This window comes from Poecile atricapillus, chromosome W (assembly GCF_030490865.1).
Source record: "Poecile atricapillus isolate bPoeAtr1 chromosome W, bPoeAtr1.hap1, whole genome shotgun sequence".
Classification (NCBI taxonomy): Eukaryota; Metazoa; Chordata; class Aves; order Passeriformes; family Paridae; genus Poecile; species Poecile atricapillus.
Genome location: NC_081288.1, coordinates 6,760,374 through 6,775,850, shown reverse-complemented (window position 1 = coordinate 6,775,850; position 15,477 = coordinate 6,760,374). Strand labels below are relative to the sequence as shown.

Sequence of the window (15,477 nt, the reverse complement as noted above, 5' to 3'; positions counted from 1 at the left end):
GCTTTGCCCTGACTCAGCACTGAGTCTGTACATTTGGGCAGGTATTACACAGGCAGCAGAGAATTTCTTGTGATAAGGAGTGGTGTAACCAAATGAAAAAGAAACAACACCATCCTCATAAGCAAATCAGGCATGTTTTTCTTTATTTGACTTAAAAGTTTGGGGTTTTTTTTCCCCCTCTTTAACTAGAACCTCAGACTGCTGCTTCTCTGCAGCCCAGCTCTCCACACTATGCACTGCCTTCAAGGACCCGTCTAGGAGACGATTCCTCTTTCAGCGTGTTCACACCTGCACAATTACCATAAGTGGAAGAAATTTCCTCTATTCTACAGCAAACAATGGAAAGGACTGCATTTCTCTTTCTGCTCAAACCCAGAACACAGTTTCTTTCAGAGCAGGTTATGAAAGACCCCACACATTAGTTCAGAAAAAGGCTGTGTCATACAAAGGTGACTGTGTGCTGTCGTTCCCCACAGACAGTTATTGGAGCTTTGACAGTCCAGTTCTAGAGATCCCATTTTCTTCCTCAAACAGATTCTAAGCCATTCTAAGCATGTTTTCCACATGTCTTAATGTCTTAATTGAAGATATTAAGAAAACTCCCCTCTTGATGTGGTACCAAACACAGGTGCCCACTGAGACCCTCACCCTTCTCTGAAACATCCAAGCAAGGGGAGCTCAGCCTCCCCACCAATTTCACCGAACTAATTACTGTCTGAAATTAGGCACTTGCTTAAATGCTTTGTCAGGCCCAGGCTCCTGGATTAACTGCAGACTCAGTCTCTCCCAGCACATCACTCGACAGCGAGCTCCTTCCCACTCCGTCCCCACCCATCCGAGTCTTCGGGGAATGTTGCCATGGATTTCCACGGGACACAGGAGTCCATATTGGAAGAACCCTGTTAAGGTTGCTAGGCGTAAATATTGACTTAACGGCTCTTCCGCCTTTTTTCTTTTTTAAGAACAGATTTGTTGGCCATGGCTGGAAAAATAGAATTATGGAGTATGCATGATTCACTCTGGCACTCACACAAACATGCAGATCAGTTGGCTGGCAGCTCGGCTCCTCTGTTCGCAGAACATCGCTCCTAAAATGTGTCATTTTGTTTTGGCAGCAAGAGCGTCCAAGCCCACAGACAGAGAGATAAAATCTCCTACCTTCCATGTACTTCACATGGGAGTCACTGACCTTATGCTGCTCAGAATATTGGATTAATACTCCCAACAGCTTTTTAGTCCAGACACACAGAAAGACTGACAGAAGTTTTGGTTTCACACTAAGCCCGGCCCAGAATCCTCCCCTCTCACGCCCACTCTCCTGGGTCTGCCACCACAAGAGAGGACAGGAAAGCAACTGCAGGTAAAACTGTTTATTTGAAAGTCTTTTCAATAAAGACTGTTTCACAGCCAATAAATATTGAGACAGACAATAACTCCTGTGACAGAAGGAAAGTAGCAGAGGTGAGGGGGGACCCAAAGCTTTTGGTCACTGGATTAATGTTTTCATCACCAGTACTCCATCCTCCAGCTTTTAATCCTGACTGCAAAAAATGCTCCTCAAAACATTAATTCAACACACAGCATCATTCAAACTCTCTCCCATATTGATTCTGCCAGATCTGAATGATTTGGCAGGACTGGCAGGGGGATGAACCTTCACCAGAGATGCCTGAGGGTACAAAGTATATGGGAACTGTGGACATTGATTCTGGACATGCCAGCACAATCTCTGACTGTTCCTAAAATGTGCTCACCACACACAGGGGCATGAGCAGCTCACCTGAGAGCTGGCAGACACTGCAGGGATTATATTCAGGAACCTACCAGACCTCAATTTAATATACAACTGGGGGAACTCAAGAAGAGTTGTTGCATTTCATAACACTTGGCAGAGGTCTGCCAGAAAGCACAGAGCTTGTCAGGAGGAAAACAAAACTCTAATGATTGAAGATAGGAGGAGAAAATCCAGTGTAAGACAAGAGATCCTTCTCTGAAGGATCAAGGAGTTTGCCTGTATTTTAGCCAGGCAGGGTGTCTTTGGGACTTTTATCCCATCAGAGTTTAAGCACCCTCAAAAGACATAATGCAAAACCAGACAGGGAGACTAGGATCAACACACATGCATATTTCTGTTTGCTTTGCATCCATTTTCTGTGTCTCCACACCTTCCCCTTGGGGAACAGGGACCAACTGCTCCTTCCAGGCATCCTCTGTGCACATCCTCCAGATGAGGTGGTTCAGTGCATGGTGCATTTAAGCACATGTGGCACCTCACAGCTCTGTAAGGAAGCCCAGGGCACTGGGGTCCCACCCATTCATTAGACAACACAAGAATTAGCCATTCCCACTCAGTGTTAAGCTACAAGAAACAAAAACAAGGGCACTTAGATGGAGCTTAGCAACAGCTGCTCAGGATCCATTCAACCACTCTCAAATCTATTTTTACTGACAGCTTTTGAAGCAGAGAATTCATTGAACAGAGAAACAGGTTGATATCCCTTCTCCTCAACTGTAGGCAGAATTTAGTTTGTTATTTTCTAATTGTTTCCTTGGTGGCACATACAAATTCAATAGTGCATCTGCAAGCAAGGGTGTTTATTTTCAGAATAAAGACAATGACAGGCAAAGTTTGTATTAGCAACGGCTAAGTAGAAGACACCAGGAGATAAAAAAGGGGAATTCTCATTTAAGGTCCTAATGTGCATAGGACAAAAGATTGGGTAGATCTAATTGCATGAATTAAGGAATTTTCTGCCCACTCACTCTCCTGCCCATGCAGCTGGAATAGCACAGCCCAGGTGCTGCCTCCTCGTTTCTCAAGAAATTGTTTGCAGGGAACAGAAATGTTTCACAATGCAGAAACAAGAAATAACTTAAATTATTTCTCTGCTCTACCAGCTCAGGATCAAGGCTGATGCAAGTTCTTACTGCACGTGGATATTGCCAGTATTACAACCCACATGAGTACCAGGGGACGAACACATCAACACAAAGACTTTCAAGCTGTGGTTATTGGCCATTATTGCCTGGTTACAGAGATGGCAATGGTTGAGTTTTATGACAGGTTCTCATTAACACCACACAGCAAGACAACATGCTACATTTGTCACTGGGTTTACATTGTACTGACCCAAGGCAGGCTCAGCAATAGGAAGGCACTGCTACAAATAGTTGTAGCTGTTTGGAGCTCCATTTATGTCTCTCCACTGAAAAAGACCCTCTCTGCCTACTGAGATGTCTGGATTTGCCCTTGAACCAGCTCCTTTGATTTCAGCTGCCTGAGCTCTCCATCCAGTTAGTTTTTGGGATCAGTTTGGTCATGTGGTGCCCTGATGATCAGCCATCAGCTCTGGCATGACCAAGCACTGGGGTAAGTCCCAGTCTGGACAGAAGTGCAGCAGGAATAAGAGTGTCCCAAGAGTCCAATGCAGAGTAGTTCTGTATAGCTGTGCTACCTTTAACTCAGTGAGAAGGTACTTTCAGAAGTTTAAAACACACTTCATGAACCAATCCTAAATCATGAACAAGTCTTTCTATTTCCCAGGAGGACAGTCAAGGGTGATAAATTCAGATTCAAATATCTCAAGTCAGGTGAGATGAATCCCACCTTCAGGACATAAGATGAGGAAGAGGTAAGGATCAAGCCTCTAATAACTACAATGAATTCATAGCAATTGTGAAATTCCTTTCTCTTATCCATGTATTCCAGCCAAAGTAAGGAAAAAACACATCCCCCTTCCAGAAGTACAGAGGTACCACTCATCTGCATGGTACAGATTAACCACTGTCTCTTATGACAATCCATAGCATGTCAACATTTTAGAGCAATTAGTAAACAGACTGTTTTAAACATTTAAAAATTATAACCCTGCTCCTCCTCTCCTCAAAGCCTGTGACACAACTGCTGATATTCTTAGTGGATATTTTATGGCATCATAGACTTACATTAGCCTAAATCCTCTTTTTTCCTGCTTTGCAGCTATCTGGTGGAATTAATAAGAAAGAAAAGAAGAGCATTTCTGAAAACATTTTCAACTCCATTTAAATTTGCATGATCTTGTCTGTCTGTGATGGGCTGAACAACTTTTCAGTCACATTTGTCAATCACTGTTCCTCAAATGCAAGAGTTTAACTGAAGCAAAGATGCAGAAATGAAGGTCTGGTACTCACTTTCTCAGCACTGCAATTTCATTCTCTATGCTGCTTTCCTTTCCCTTCAGTGCCTTCTTGGGAATGCATTTGACTGCGAAGAGTTTTCCACTCGCTCTCTCTTCAGCCAAAACAACTTCAGAGAATGCACCCCTGAAAGAAGGGAAGAAAAACTCTGGTTTAAAGTGGTGCTTTTTCATTGAAACCTGTTAACTGAAACACAACCACTGAATATAGTTCTTCTGGTGTCCTTTGGATGCTGCTCTTGTTAAACACAGAAATGACATTACAAACATCTTTCTATGTCTTTAAAAACATATGGAGACATTCACACTCATGGAAACATTAAAGGCTTACCAAACACAACAACTTTAATAAAGAACCATAGTCCAGCAGTGATATGAGCAAAGCTTGAAAATGAGAAAGTACCATTTCTGCATGGACCATAGTCCAGCTGCTGACTTGGTGGATGATGTACTTTTCCCCTTTCTGAGATTTTTGGAGGTTTAATTCACATAGAAGCACAAAGTCCCTAGGACTAAGTGACACACCAGTGCCAGGAGTGCTCCTGGTTCCTCAGTCACCACAAGAGGTCAGGGCCCCCACTCTGGTCCTCCCTGGGCTGCCCAGAGCTTCCCACCACTGGATCAACCCTGATTCTGACTGCATCAGAATTTCTCTATATATACAGAGTTATTCCTCAACACAAACTGATGTGTGTAACCACTAAAGCCAAAGAATTAGATTAAATCACAAGCCTGAACATTGGCCTAAGTAGCAGCCTCCCTACGGTTACCCCAGAGAGTGTTACACAAATAAAAAAACATCATCACAGCAGCCAGCCACTAATTGCCAAGAATGGGCAGTGCCTCTCGCCCATTAGGTTATTTCACAACACTGCATTATTTCTTGCACTGTCAGTGCTTCCTTCCAAACCTCTGGACCTGACTGAGAAGAGGCCGTTACAGTCAGTGCTATACACACATTTTTTTGGTTCCCAGATTTTTTTTAGCATTTGAGCATCATTCCAACTCTGCTATTCTGGACAGATTTTGCAGTGGTACATTAGGAACATCCTTATATTCTGGAACTTGTTACTGGTTTAGCAGCAATGTACTGGACAAGAGAGAGCATTGACCTGATGAGGAATAGCAAATCATTGTTCCTATTCACCAAAACTTCCTCCTGAAGCACCCACTTTGTCCAAGAGAGATCAGATCCAAGGATTTGTCTAACCCAGTAACAACTGAAGGATCATGTTGATCATGATACCTTCTAGTAGAAGGAATCCCCTGCCCATGGCAAGGGGTTGGAACTAGATGATCCTTAAAGTTCCTACCAACCCAAGCTATTCTTGAATTCTATGATCCACCAGCTGAAGGTTTGTGTTTTATTTATAAGAAACAAAAAGAGTCTTTCCTTTATTATTTCCCCTCATCAGCAGATTATTCTGCTCTCCTACATAGCTCTGATAAATGCTCAGGAGGGTGCTGAGCAACCAACCACGCTCCAGCCTGCTCTTAAAATGTTAATGTTTGGTCACAGCCTCATCTGGCTACCACCAACTTTCTCTGGCTTTCATTCCCCACAACTGCTGCTTATCTAGATGTTTTGTGGATAAACAAAAGAATTTCCTTTCCTGGACAGGCTCCTCCTTTTTAAGTCATGCACTTGGATGACACAACCAGGCTGCTGTGACCTCACCAACAGCTCCTGAGCTGCTAAACAGCCACATGAATCAAGTGGTATAAGGAAAAGGAAGAGGCTGCTGCTCTGGAAACAAAGTAGCTGTTTAGCAGAAATGCTTTTGTAGCCAGCAGATAAGGAAACAGTGATAGGAAGCTGATGAAAAAATACTTTTTCATGCTGCTATGCAGCAGATGTTTGACAGCTTGTCCACACGGGGCAGTGATCCTTTGAACCAAGAAATGTTTTGCCTCATTTTTACTAAAAAAGACAGACTATGGCTACATTTACGCCACTTGGAGTAGCAGAATGATTCCCTCTTTTCTGCTTTGTGTATAATCCACCACAGTATGTCAGAGCATCACAGACTCCAATTTAGGGTCCACACAACTGATCCAAATGGTTTGCACAAATAAGCCACCCAGAGTGTTTTTAATTGTGTTCTCTGCTTTCCTGTTGTAGACAGCCCTAGCCATTCAATTTACCAAATAAGGTTTTCATCCTCACCCTCATCCTTGGGACAGCCAGACCAAAAGTGCAGTAAAACCCTTTTGCTGGAAAGCTCTAAGAACTCTCGGTGCTTACCAGCTTTGGTTGCAGACCAGAGCACTCAGAAACTCACAGGGCTGCTCCCAGCTGTACTTCATGAAGCCCTTAAGTCCCATCTGCTTAAGATTTCAGCACAGCACTTCACTCCAGCTGTGCCTTGAACAGGCTCCTTGCCTTCAGTTTAATGGTGTTAGAAGCTGCAATATTCACACCAGTTGTTTACTGATCACACAGCTCTCCCAGTCTTTATGATATTATAAAAATACAAGGAGCTCCCATCCCAATCTGCATTTCATTGCTGATCTCAGACAACAGAATAGTGGAAATACTTTTATTTCCCCTCTATACAATATAGTTAACTTTAGGAAGAACCTCTTTTTCAGCAGGCTTTTCCAGCATCCATCATTTTGCTGGATTTCTTCCTCCACTTCTCAGGACAGATATGGTTTCCCTAGTTAGAAAGAGCCTCTGTGAATTTAATGGAATTTTTTTTGTGGAGCTCTGCAATACTCATGGAACTCAATTCCCTATCTCCTTAACAACCTCTCTCATTATAGCATGAAATAACCTAAAGCTCAGCTAAAGTGTTTGGTCTCATGTCAACCCCAGGCACAGACAGGGTGCTTTTTTACATTGATTTTTATATGAGGCCATGGCATGAAATTGCTAATGCTGGGAAGAGTTCCTGAGCAATGGGAGGGGGAGGGCTGAGATGGATCTTCTGGGAAGGCAGGAGGGAGATGTGAGGAGGCAGAAGTGAGGCACTATCCTGTGCACTATATATGCTCCTGTGGTCACAGAGCAAAAGAGGGGGGCAAAGCAACAAGTCAAGGCACAAAAGAAAGAGAAGGGAAGTGCTGGAAGGAAAGAGAAGGAAAGGAACAGATGCAGAGAGGGATCAGAGTGCTAAACAGAGACTCAGCAATATAGGGCAAGAAGAAAGGGTTTGAGGGAGCACCAGCAAGGGAGAGGCAGCAAAGATACTCCTGGAGTCTGCTGGAGTCAGGGAAGAGTCAAAAATAATATTGAATAGATGGGAAAGAAATTTTCATAATTTCAAACATGCAGCTGAATTCATCCACCCTTAATGACACAGTCCAGCCTCCACTAAACCCCTCTTGACTCAGGCATGAACAGGTAAACTTTCTCTCTGTCAGAGAGAAAGTTAGAAAGACTAGGCTGCTCATTCTCTTGCTAACAGCAATATATCCTGCAGCAAGTCCCCACCTCCTTAAAAAGTTCCCCAGAACTACTAGCTCAGCAGGCTTGCTAGACACTTTTTTCTCCCCAAAAGGAATTAATGCTGCCTTTAAAATCATTGTATTAATGAATGAAGCAATTTATCTCTACAAATTAATTACAATTCTTTATTGAGGTTTAAAATGTAATTGTGCACAAAGATTTAGAAAGAAGTTTGGGGTAGGAAAATACTGCATTTTACACCGTCAGCATGACAGGACTTTTATGAAAAGACCATGGCTTCCAATAAACATTACCAAGCAGTGTTGTATGATAAAAAGGGAAAAAAACCAAATATCACACTGTGATATAGATTTTTTTTTTTTTAAATCTGGAAAAGAGGTTAAATACTTAAAAATTATGATTATAAATGTGTCTGCAATGGCTGGGATGCACCATTCCCTTCAGCTGGGAAAGCATTAATTGCAACCTTTCCAACATGCCCAGGGACAAAGTCTTTGCCTGTCTGAAGAGGAACTTCAAAATCCTTCAGGAATTTTCCCTGTCCCGCCTGCAGACAATAGCAAACAAGTGAAAAAGTGTCATGGCTTTGAGGAATTAGGACAGTGGTGGAAATGGGTAAGCAAGAAACATCTGCAAAATGAAACCACTTCTAGCTGCCAAAATCCATGTGCGGCAACAGCCTATTTTTGAAAGTTTTGACCATGTTATCATTTACCCTGGAGGAACAGCTCCTTTCAAACTTCTAATTAAGGCATAGAATAATTTTATGATTTAGATAATTTCCATATGAATTAGGAACAACGTAAGAAAAGAAAAAAAAAAAAAGAGGTTAAAGGACTTGATGAGTGACATTGAGATAATGGTAAATTCTAGAGATTGTTTGAGATGTTCTGGCTCCTCACCCCTTTGCAAACACATGGACTATGCAGTATCCAATGAGATGCCAATCTTTGAGAGCTTTGATTAATTTAAATTATTTCTCATGCATTATTTTTCTTTCATATATATTTAAAGATCAGACTTTCAAGATTAACATTGGAATATGAACATTATTCATACCCAAACAGACTGGATTTTCTATGAGAAAGTAGTGGCTGCAAGGCTAGGCTATCCTGCAGATCAAAGCAAAATAAAGAACAAGCAAGTTTTTCCTTCTTCTGTTGGAACTATAATTTAATATGAACACTTAATTTCTGAAATACAATGAACAGCATATACTGCGACAGCAAATCTGTTCTCATTCAACAAAAAAATTGCTGTGACAAAAATACTGACAAAATGAAGACAAAGCTGATGGAGGGATAAAACTTCATTTTTTCCATTCAATCTCCATGTTGAGCAGTTTTCCACTGCATTAGCAGGTGCTCTGTCACACTAAGTCAACAGACATAGCCAGGAAACAGATATCATGTTTTCAGGCTGCATATAGCTAATGTTCTTAATTATGATACAATTGGCTTCCCATGTGTACTTTGCCCTGGCCAAACCAGGGAGGGAAAAAAAAGTGAACACTCAACATCTGAAAAATATACCATGTCCATCCACCCTGAGACAGGAGTCTGACTGAATCAAAGGGAAACCAACCAAACTAAAGCTCATTTCTGTAGTGTGGCTTTGGCAACCACACTCAAATTCTGCTTCTTGACTCTCCAAAGATGACCTTGAACTGCACCACAAACAGAGGGAAAATGTCTTCGTTAGCATTCTCACAGCTTCTTCCGTGGGCCTCAAGGAGTTAACTGTGGGATGAGCTCAGGCTCTGTTTAACACACCAGGAAGATTCTGGTCCTGCTTTTCCACAAAGCCATTTTTCTGCAAGACTCATGTTCTCTCTTTCAGTTTGTTTTTTTTTTAATTTTCTACTCAGATGTTTTTGTAAACACTTCTTCACTCTCCTCACACATCATCCAGGTGCGTCCCCACACAAACCCAACTAAAGCTGGAAATAAAAATTTTCATTCCAAAGTCACATCCATCAGTGTTCTGACAGCTGCATGAAAATGTATTTACAATTTAACTTTCAATAGATTGGTTATGTCCGAATGCAAAGTTAACACCGAAGTGTGGAGAGAGTTTTTAGCCAGTCAAGAGGAAAGAAGGACTCTGGCACTGTCCTACACATTGTACAGGAACCAAATTCTCAAGAACTGAATATAAATTCATGGCAAAAGCTGACTAATCTGGTTGCAGCCATCTATGCTTTAGAGCACAAATACTTTTTCTAGCTATTTTCATTCATCAAACACACAGTTCCAACCCTGCAGCCCCTTCTATGGCAATGCTTCCTCTGCCTGGGCAAGAGCACAACAACTGGGAGGGATCACTGTATTAACACTGGTATTTTTAGCCTCCGTACTCATTTAATTTCCACTAAGCCTCCCAGCCACAACTGAAAATGCTGTTTCCTACCTTGGGGCCCCACGAGTGCCTGCTCTAACACCAGACATGGCCCTGCCCTGGGCTGTGTCTGACCCTGGTTCCCCTCTCCAGGGCTGATCCTGATCCCTGCCCGCAGTGATGATCCCATGGAGGTGCCTGATGCCGCAGGCTGGGGCTGCTATTAACCCATTACAGATGATGAACAGCACCTCCCACTGTGCCAAAATGCTGCTGCTATGCCCTGATGGACACTTCAACAATGGCAAGGAGGGCCCACCTCTTTGCTGGTCATTCCTGCAGCAAGAAGCTCCTTTCTGGAGCACTGACACCTTGCTCTGTGCCCTGAGCCATTGCCCCATGCCCATTCCCTCTGCATTTTGTCCAAGTTAGGAAGTATCTTAGAACCACTGTGGGCTTGCAGCGAGCAGCCACAGCGTGGAAGGACCTTGGGAGTCACCGTGCCCAGGGATGGGCAGCACATCCCAACTGCAGACTTTTCTTTCCAGTCATTCTGCTGCTTCCCCTTTAACAAAATATTTGGGAAGAAGTAACCCCACCAGTACCCAGATCTCTGCTGGGGCTTGTAGCCATGACCTAAACAGAGCCACCCAACAGTATCACACCCCTGGTAGAGCTTCTTCATCCACCACCTTATGAACCAGTTTGGTTTCCACCTACCATTTCAGTCTGCAACAGGATGAGCAGCACAAAGCTTTGATCTTTGTAGCCACCAAGAATTTTCCTATTTGTGTTGATTTAACTTCTATTTTTTGGGGGTAATATTATCTACAGTTACAACAGCTTAGTGTTTTGACAGCTTTTGTCACCAGAGTTAGCTGTAAGGATTTTAATGCCCATTTGAGGCTTATAATTTCTTCTAGTTTAGCTCCTCACTATTTAATAATCTCAGGGAAAAACTAAAAAGAGCCCACCCACTAAAAGAACTAGGATTAAGATTGGAAATCCTTGTCAGCTACTTATAGGAAAGCTACTTAGAGGAAAGAGACTTCTATGAAGCCAGAAAACACCGATTTAAAGTTGCACATCATAAAGCATGAATTTATGACTGTATAATCAAGGTGGTTTCCTTCACAACTCCAGACCCCCTTCACTAGAAGGCAAAAACCCCTTTAGAGGGTAACAATCATTTTCACTCAAGGAAAACATCCCTGGAAATGATGTGAACCATTCTGTAGCTGGAATTAATTCTTTACTCTGGGATGAATTCCAAGGTGACAGCAGGGCATAGCACACACCACCAGCACCTCTTGTCACTCCAGCTCACACACCAGCAGGGTGAAGACACCAAAACACACAATCAGGGAAACTTCCAGGCAAGAAAAGCCATCAGGTGCAGAGTAGAACGACGCATGCAGGCTTCAGTGAAATAAAACTTGGGTTCAAAGATGAATGAGCTACACAAAGCACAGAAATTAAGCCAAAAAGGAAAGTTTCTGAAGAACCTCTTCCCTTTCTGAGACGAACTAATTTGTTTGAGCTGCCTGGTGTATGCTAATTTAATAGGATGCTATGCAGTCTGTTCTGAGACAGTGATGCATGGATGCTAAAAAGGGAAACTGGCCCAGCTCAGATCCCCAGTCATGTTTGTTATTACAGTCATCTTCTTTCCTGAACTGTTTGCTCCTTTCTGATTAATCCTGACCCCTATTAGAAAGGGAAGTATTGTCTTTAAAGGCCTATTACATTTACATTACATCCTCTGTGGCAGTCACAGTAAAGCTATCAAGAAAAACATACACTTCTCTGTGCTGAGACCTTCCTTCCATTATACACTTCACAAATGAGCTGTTAAGCAGGTTTTTTTCCCCACTGAGGATCACTTTCTTTCCAAAGTGAATATTTTAAGTACCGTTTTTTCCACTTTCATCTTATGAGTCAAAAGGAGCTCATCATCTCCCAGGATTTATCTGATGGAAGCATTCTCACAAGAAAATAACCTTTTTTTCTTCTAGTAATGACCTCAAACCTTTCTAGAGGCATAAGTGATCTCCATAATTTTTTTCTTCAAAGCATTTCCCTATTCTAACACTGACATATGCAGGGTCTATTATTCCTGCAGATCTTATCTGGCCATATAAAGTAGATTACACCAATTTAAAAAGCCTGGTTCTTCTTCTTCTTCTTTCTCCACACGGAAACCCAAGAAAAGATCTGGCCCACTGTGCAGTTCTCCAAGAGGCTGAATCAGTTATGGAACAAGTAGATGATATTGTAGCAAAGCAAAGCCAGGCAGACACTGCAGTTTTGCTTCCAACAATTCCCACCTTCCTTCTACAGAGGTCTGTAGTGAAGGTGGAACTATCCACCCCCTGAAGATCAAATAATTTTGCAACTGTGACTAATCTATGGGAAACTCCCATTTAGCCAAGAGTTTCACCTAAAGGTGTCTGGAACTTCACAAATCCAAGATACAAAAGTCTGCCCAGCATCTCATTCATTCAAGTGGCATTTCTATCTCTACAAAATAAAGCCACAGAGTCAGTTCTAGTAGCCTCCCCAGTGATCAGAGGCAAAGGACTGGATAACCTGAGCTGTGATTTTCAAACACCAACCCTGACTTTCATGAACTGCACTGCCCATTCCACAGGTGAGGGACTTGAGGAACAGGAACTCCATGGATTGATGTGGCACCTGGGGGCATGGTTTGCTGGTGAAGATAGCAGAATTAACAGCTGGACTCAGTGGTCTTGGAGGTCTTTTCCAACTTTAACAACTCCGTGATTCTTATTTAATTTTCGTTACTTAAAAGCTGGAAGTTTTCCATCATCTAAAAGTGCATATTCCTGTTGTACTTTGAAAAGCATCTCCAGCAGATGCTTATGTCCTACCCAAAATTAATGACAGCACACTGTATGTCTGTAAGATCCTAAGCCCTGTCAGCCAAAAACCCCCTGCTCCATTTGCTGCATGCCTTTGGTCACAGAGATCACTTGAGATGCCCAGACATTAGTGCAGATGATCACAGCATGGCTCCTGCCTATTCTAAGGGCAAATTTAGATTAGTTAACCACACCATGAAACAAGTGCACATCTCCTAGCATCTGCCTTTTCCACTTTAATCCTTCAGATCCAGTGTAGAGCCCCAGTCAGGAAGCTTCTCCATGAATGTGATGAGCAGCCAGCAAAAGAGGAGGCCACAGGGTTCAGAGCTGTCACAAGCACAGCTGAACAACTCCCATTGTCTAAAAGCCCTTCTGTGCCTCTGTGAAACTCTAATTGGCTTGTTCTCATCCTGATGTCTCAGCCAGTCCTGCATATCCATTTTAAATATCTGGACTAGAAATGATGTGCATTTTGTATCCTTGCCCACTCCAAGTTGCAGATTATAAATAAAAAAAAAATAAAAATTAAAGGAAATAAAAAAAAAAAAAAAGGAGAGAGAGAGAAAGAGAGACAATTCAGTATGGTGGAATACAAATGAATTGTTTTACAGTTCAGAACTTCGCTCTGGTAGGAAAAGGCACTGCAGAATGTTCAGAGATCCATCTGCAGCTTTACTCCCAATGGCCACCTCCTAAAGCACTGGGAAGAGCTTTTGCTTTTTTACTCCCCAGCCTCTTCACTCATGTATCCACATGCGGCTTCATGCCTGAGCTGAGGTACATAACAAAACTCAGCAAACTGGTTTGCCTAGCAACTGGCAAGCTTGAAAATAAACACTGTGGCAAAGACTATTTCAGTCTAACTGTACACAAAGTTACCAGGGCCTTTGCAACTCACAATTACTTCTGCAAAAAGAATTGCCACACACTTTCCACATGTGCCACCCTCGGTCATTGTCATGAAAGCTCTGCAAAAAGGGGGTTTCTTCCATCTTCTGCCGATGAGGAATTTCTCCATGGCTCCATTTTTATCGTGCTGTGTTGAGACTAACTGAGGTTACTTGCCAAATAGACTCAGCACCAGCACACCTTTCCTCCCATAAAGTCATTGTCACGATCCTCCACACTGCTCTGCAGGCACATCTTTTGATGTCATGGAGTTATACAGGGACTGGCAAAAATGAAACTCCCCAGGGAGATGTGAAGAGCCAGAAGCTGTACCAGCTTCCATCCAAAACCTGCCCAGCCTAAGCATGGGTCCAGGTGAAGCAGGGAGCCAACAAAGCCTGGCAGCAGTGATCCTCTGATCTCATCCCATGCTTTAACAGCAGAGAAGGGCAGTGACCCCTGTAGCAATACCATCCCCTGAGGATGGGGGCCATCACTGCATTCTGCTGCCTTGCCCATGTGATGTCAGAGGACAGGGAATGAGGGAATGAGCCCTTTCAGCATGGCAGAGCTGCATGAGAGCAGCTGAGCATGTCAGAGAATCACAACAGAGAAAAGGTGTTCCCTGCATTTCCTTTGAAAGGACAGACCTCCCTGCCCAAAGAGGTCAGTCTGGTCCATGGAAGCAACATGTTGTTGAGATGGTCCATGAAGACATCAGCAATGGGACAGACATTGATATCTCTGCCACACTGCTCATAAAGTCTTCAGATTCCTGCTTTAATAGCAACTCGCATTCTTCATAGAGAACAACCCTAATGTATTTGCCAAATTTGCTGTTAAGAAGGAGACTGAAGTCCTACAGATCTCCCAGGGCAAGCTGCTGCTCCTGAGAGCTTCACTTGACTCTTCACACTTTCAGAGTCATGAAAGACTGGGACTGTCCACAGCTCAAGCACACAGTAAAACACATGCAGAGCCACATACTCATCCCTCAGCCTTCTCCTGCCATCCTCCAGGGAACAACAGCACAGGGGGAACCATCTCAGTGCCCCAACCAGCTCACAAACACCAACCAAAGCCAACTGCTGCATAGGGATGTCCTTCTGTGTTGGAAAACTTCAGCAGAGACAATCTGACAGCAACGCTGATTCCCTTTATCTGAAATGTAATCACAGCACATTATAGTCTCGTAATACAATGAGGAGTTTCCTAGGAGATGACTGCCACGCGCCCTGACTGTTTTTAAAATGAAGTTTCTCAGATCTAATTTCCATCTCAGGTTGACAGACTACACACACACATTGACAATGCCACCACTGTGCTTCCTATCCTTCATGTGGGTCCAGATAACCCAGCCCAGACCCTGGACAGCAGGGACAAGAGGCACTGTAAAATGGCCCAAGAGCTGATGAGGGTAGGAAGAGGACAACTCTTCAAACCTGACAGCAATAATTTCTGTGTTTCTTTGGAAGCTGCTGCATAATTTCATGGACAGAAAGGAAGCAGCATATTTTCCTCCCAGGTGACCTGCACTCCAGAAGTCTAAAGGACCCAAAAGGATTGCAGGAGAACATGGGCAGAGCGACAAGGAACAAGCAGGATTGCAGGAATATCTCTCCTAATGTAAAGGTTCTCTGAGAGCCAGTTCCCAAAAGCACTGCAAACAACAGGCCACGGGCAGCAGGCTGAGGAGCCAAGCTGTGCATGGTCCAGCTGGCAAAAGCTGCCACAGGTTGTGTGGGGTACAAATGTGCTCTGGTTGATACACTAGCCTACT

The 15,477-nt window shown here is 43.2% G+C and overlaps 1 protein-coding gene across 1 annotated transcript in view; it reads right to left on the bottom strand.

Annotated features, from left to right (window-relative positions):
* LOC131592469 (calcium/calmodulin-dependent protein kinase type 1D) overlaps positions 1–15,477 on the bottom strand; it is a 209,322-nt gene that overhangs the window by 113,971 nt on the left and 79,874 nt on the right. The window contains exon 2 of the mRNA XM_058863999.1: positions 4,171–4,302. Within this exon, the coding sequence (XP_058719982.1) occupies positions 4,171–4,302 (132 nt within the window). The remainder of the gene's footprint in view (positions 1–4,170; positions 4,303–15,477) is intronic.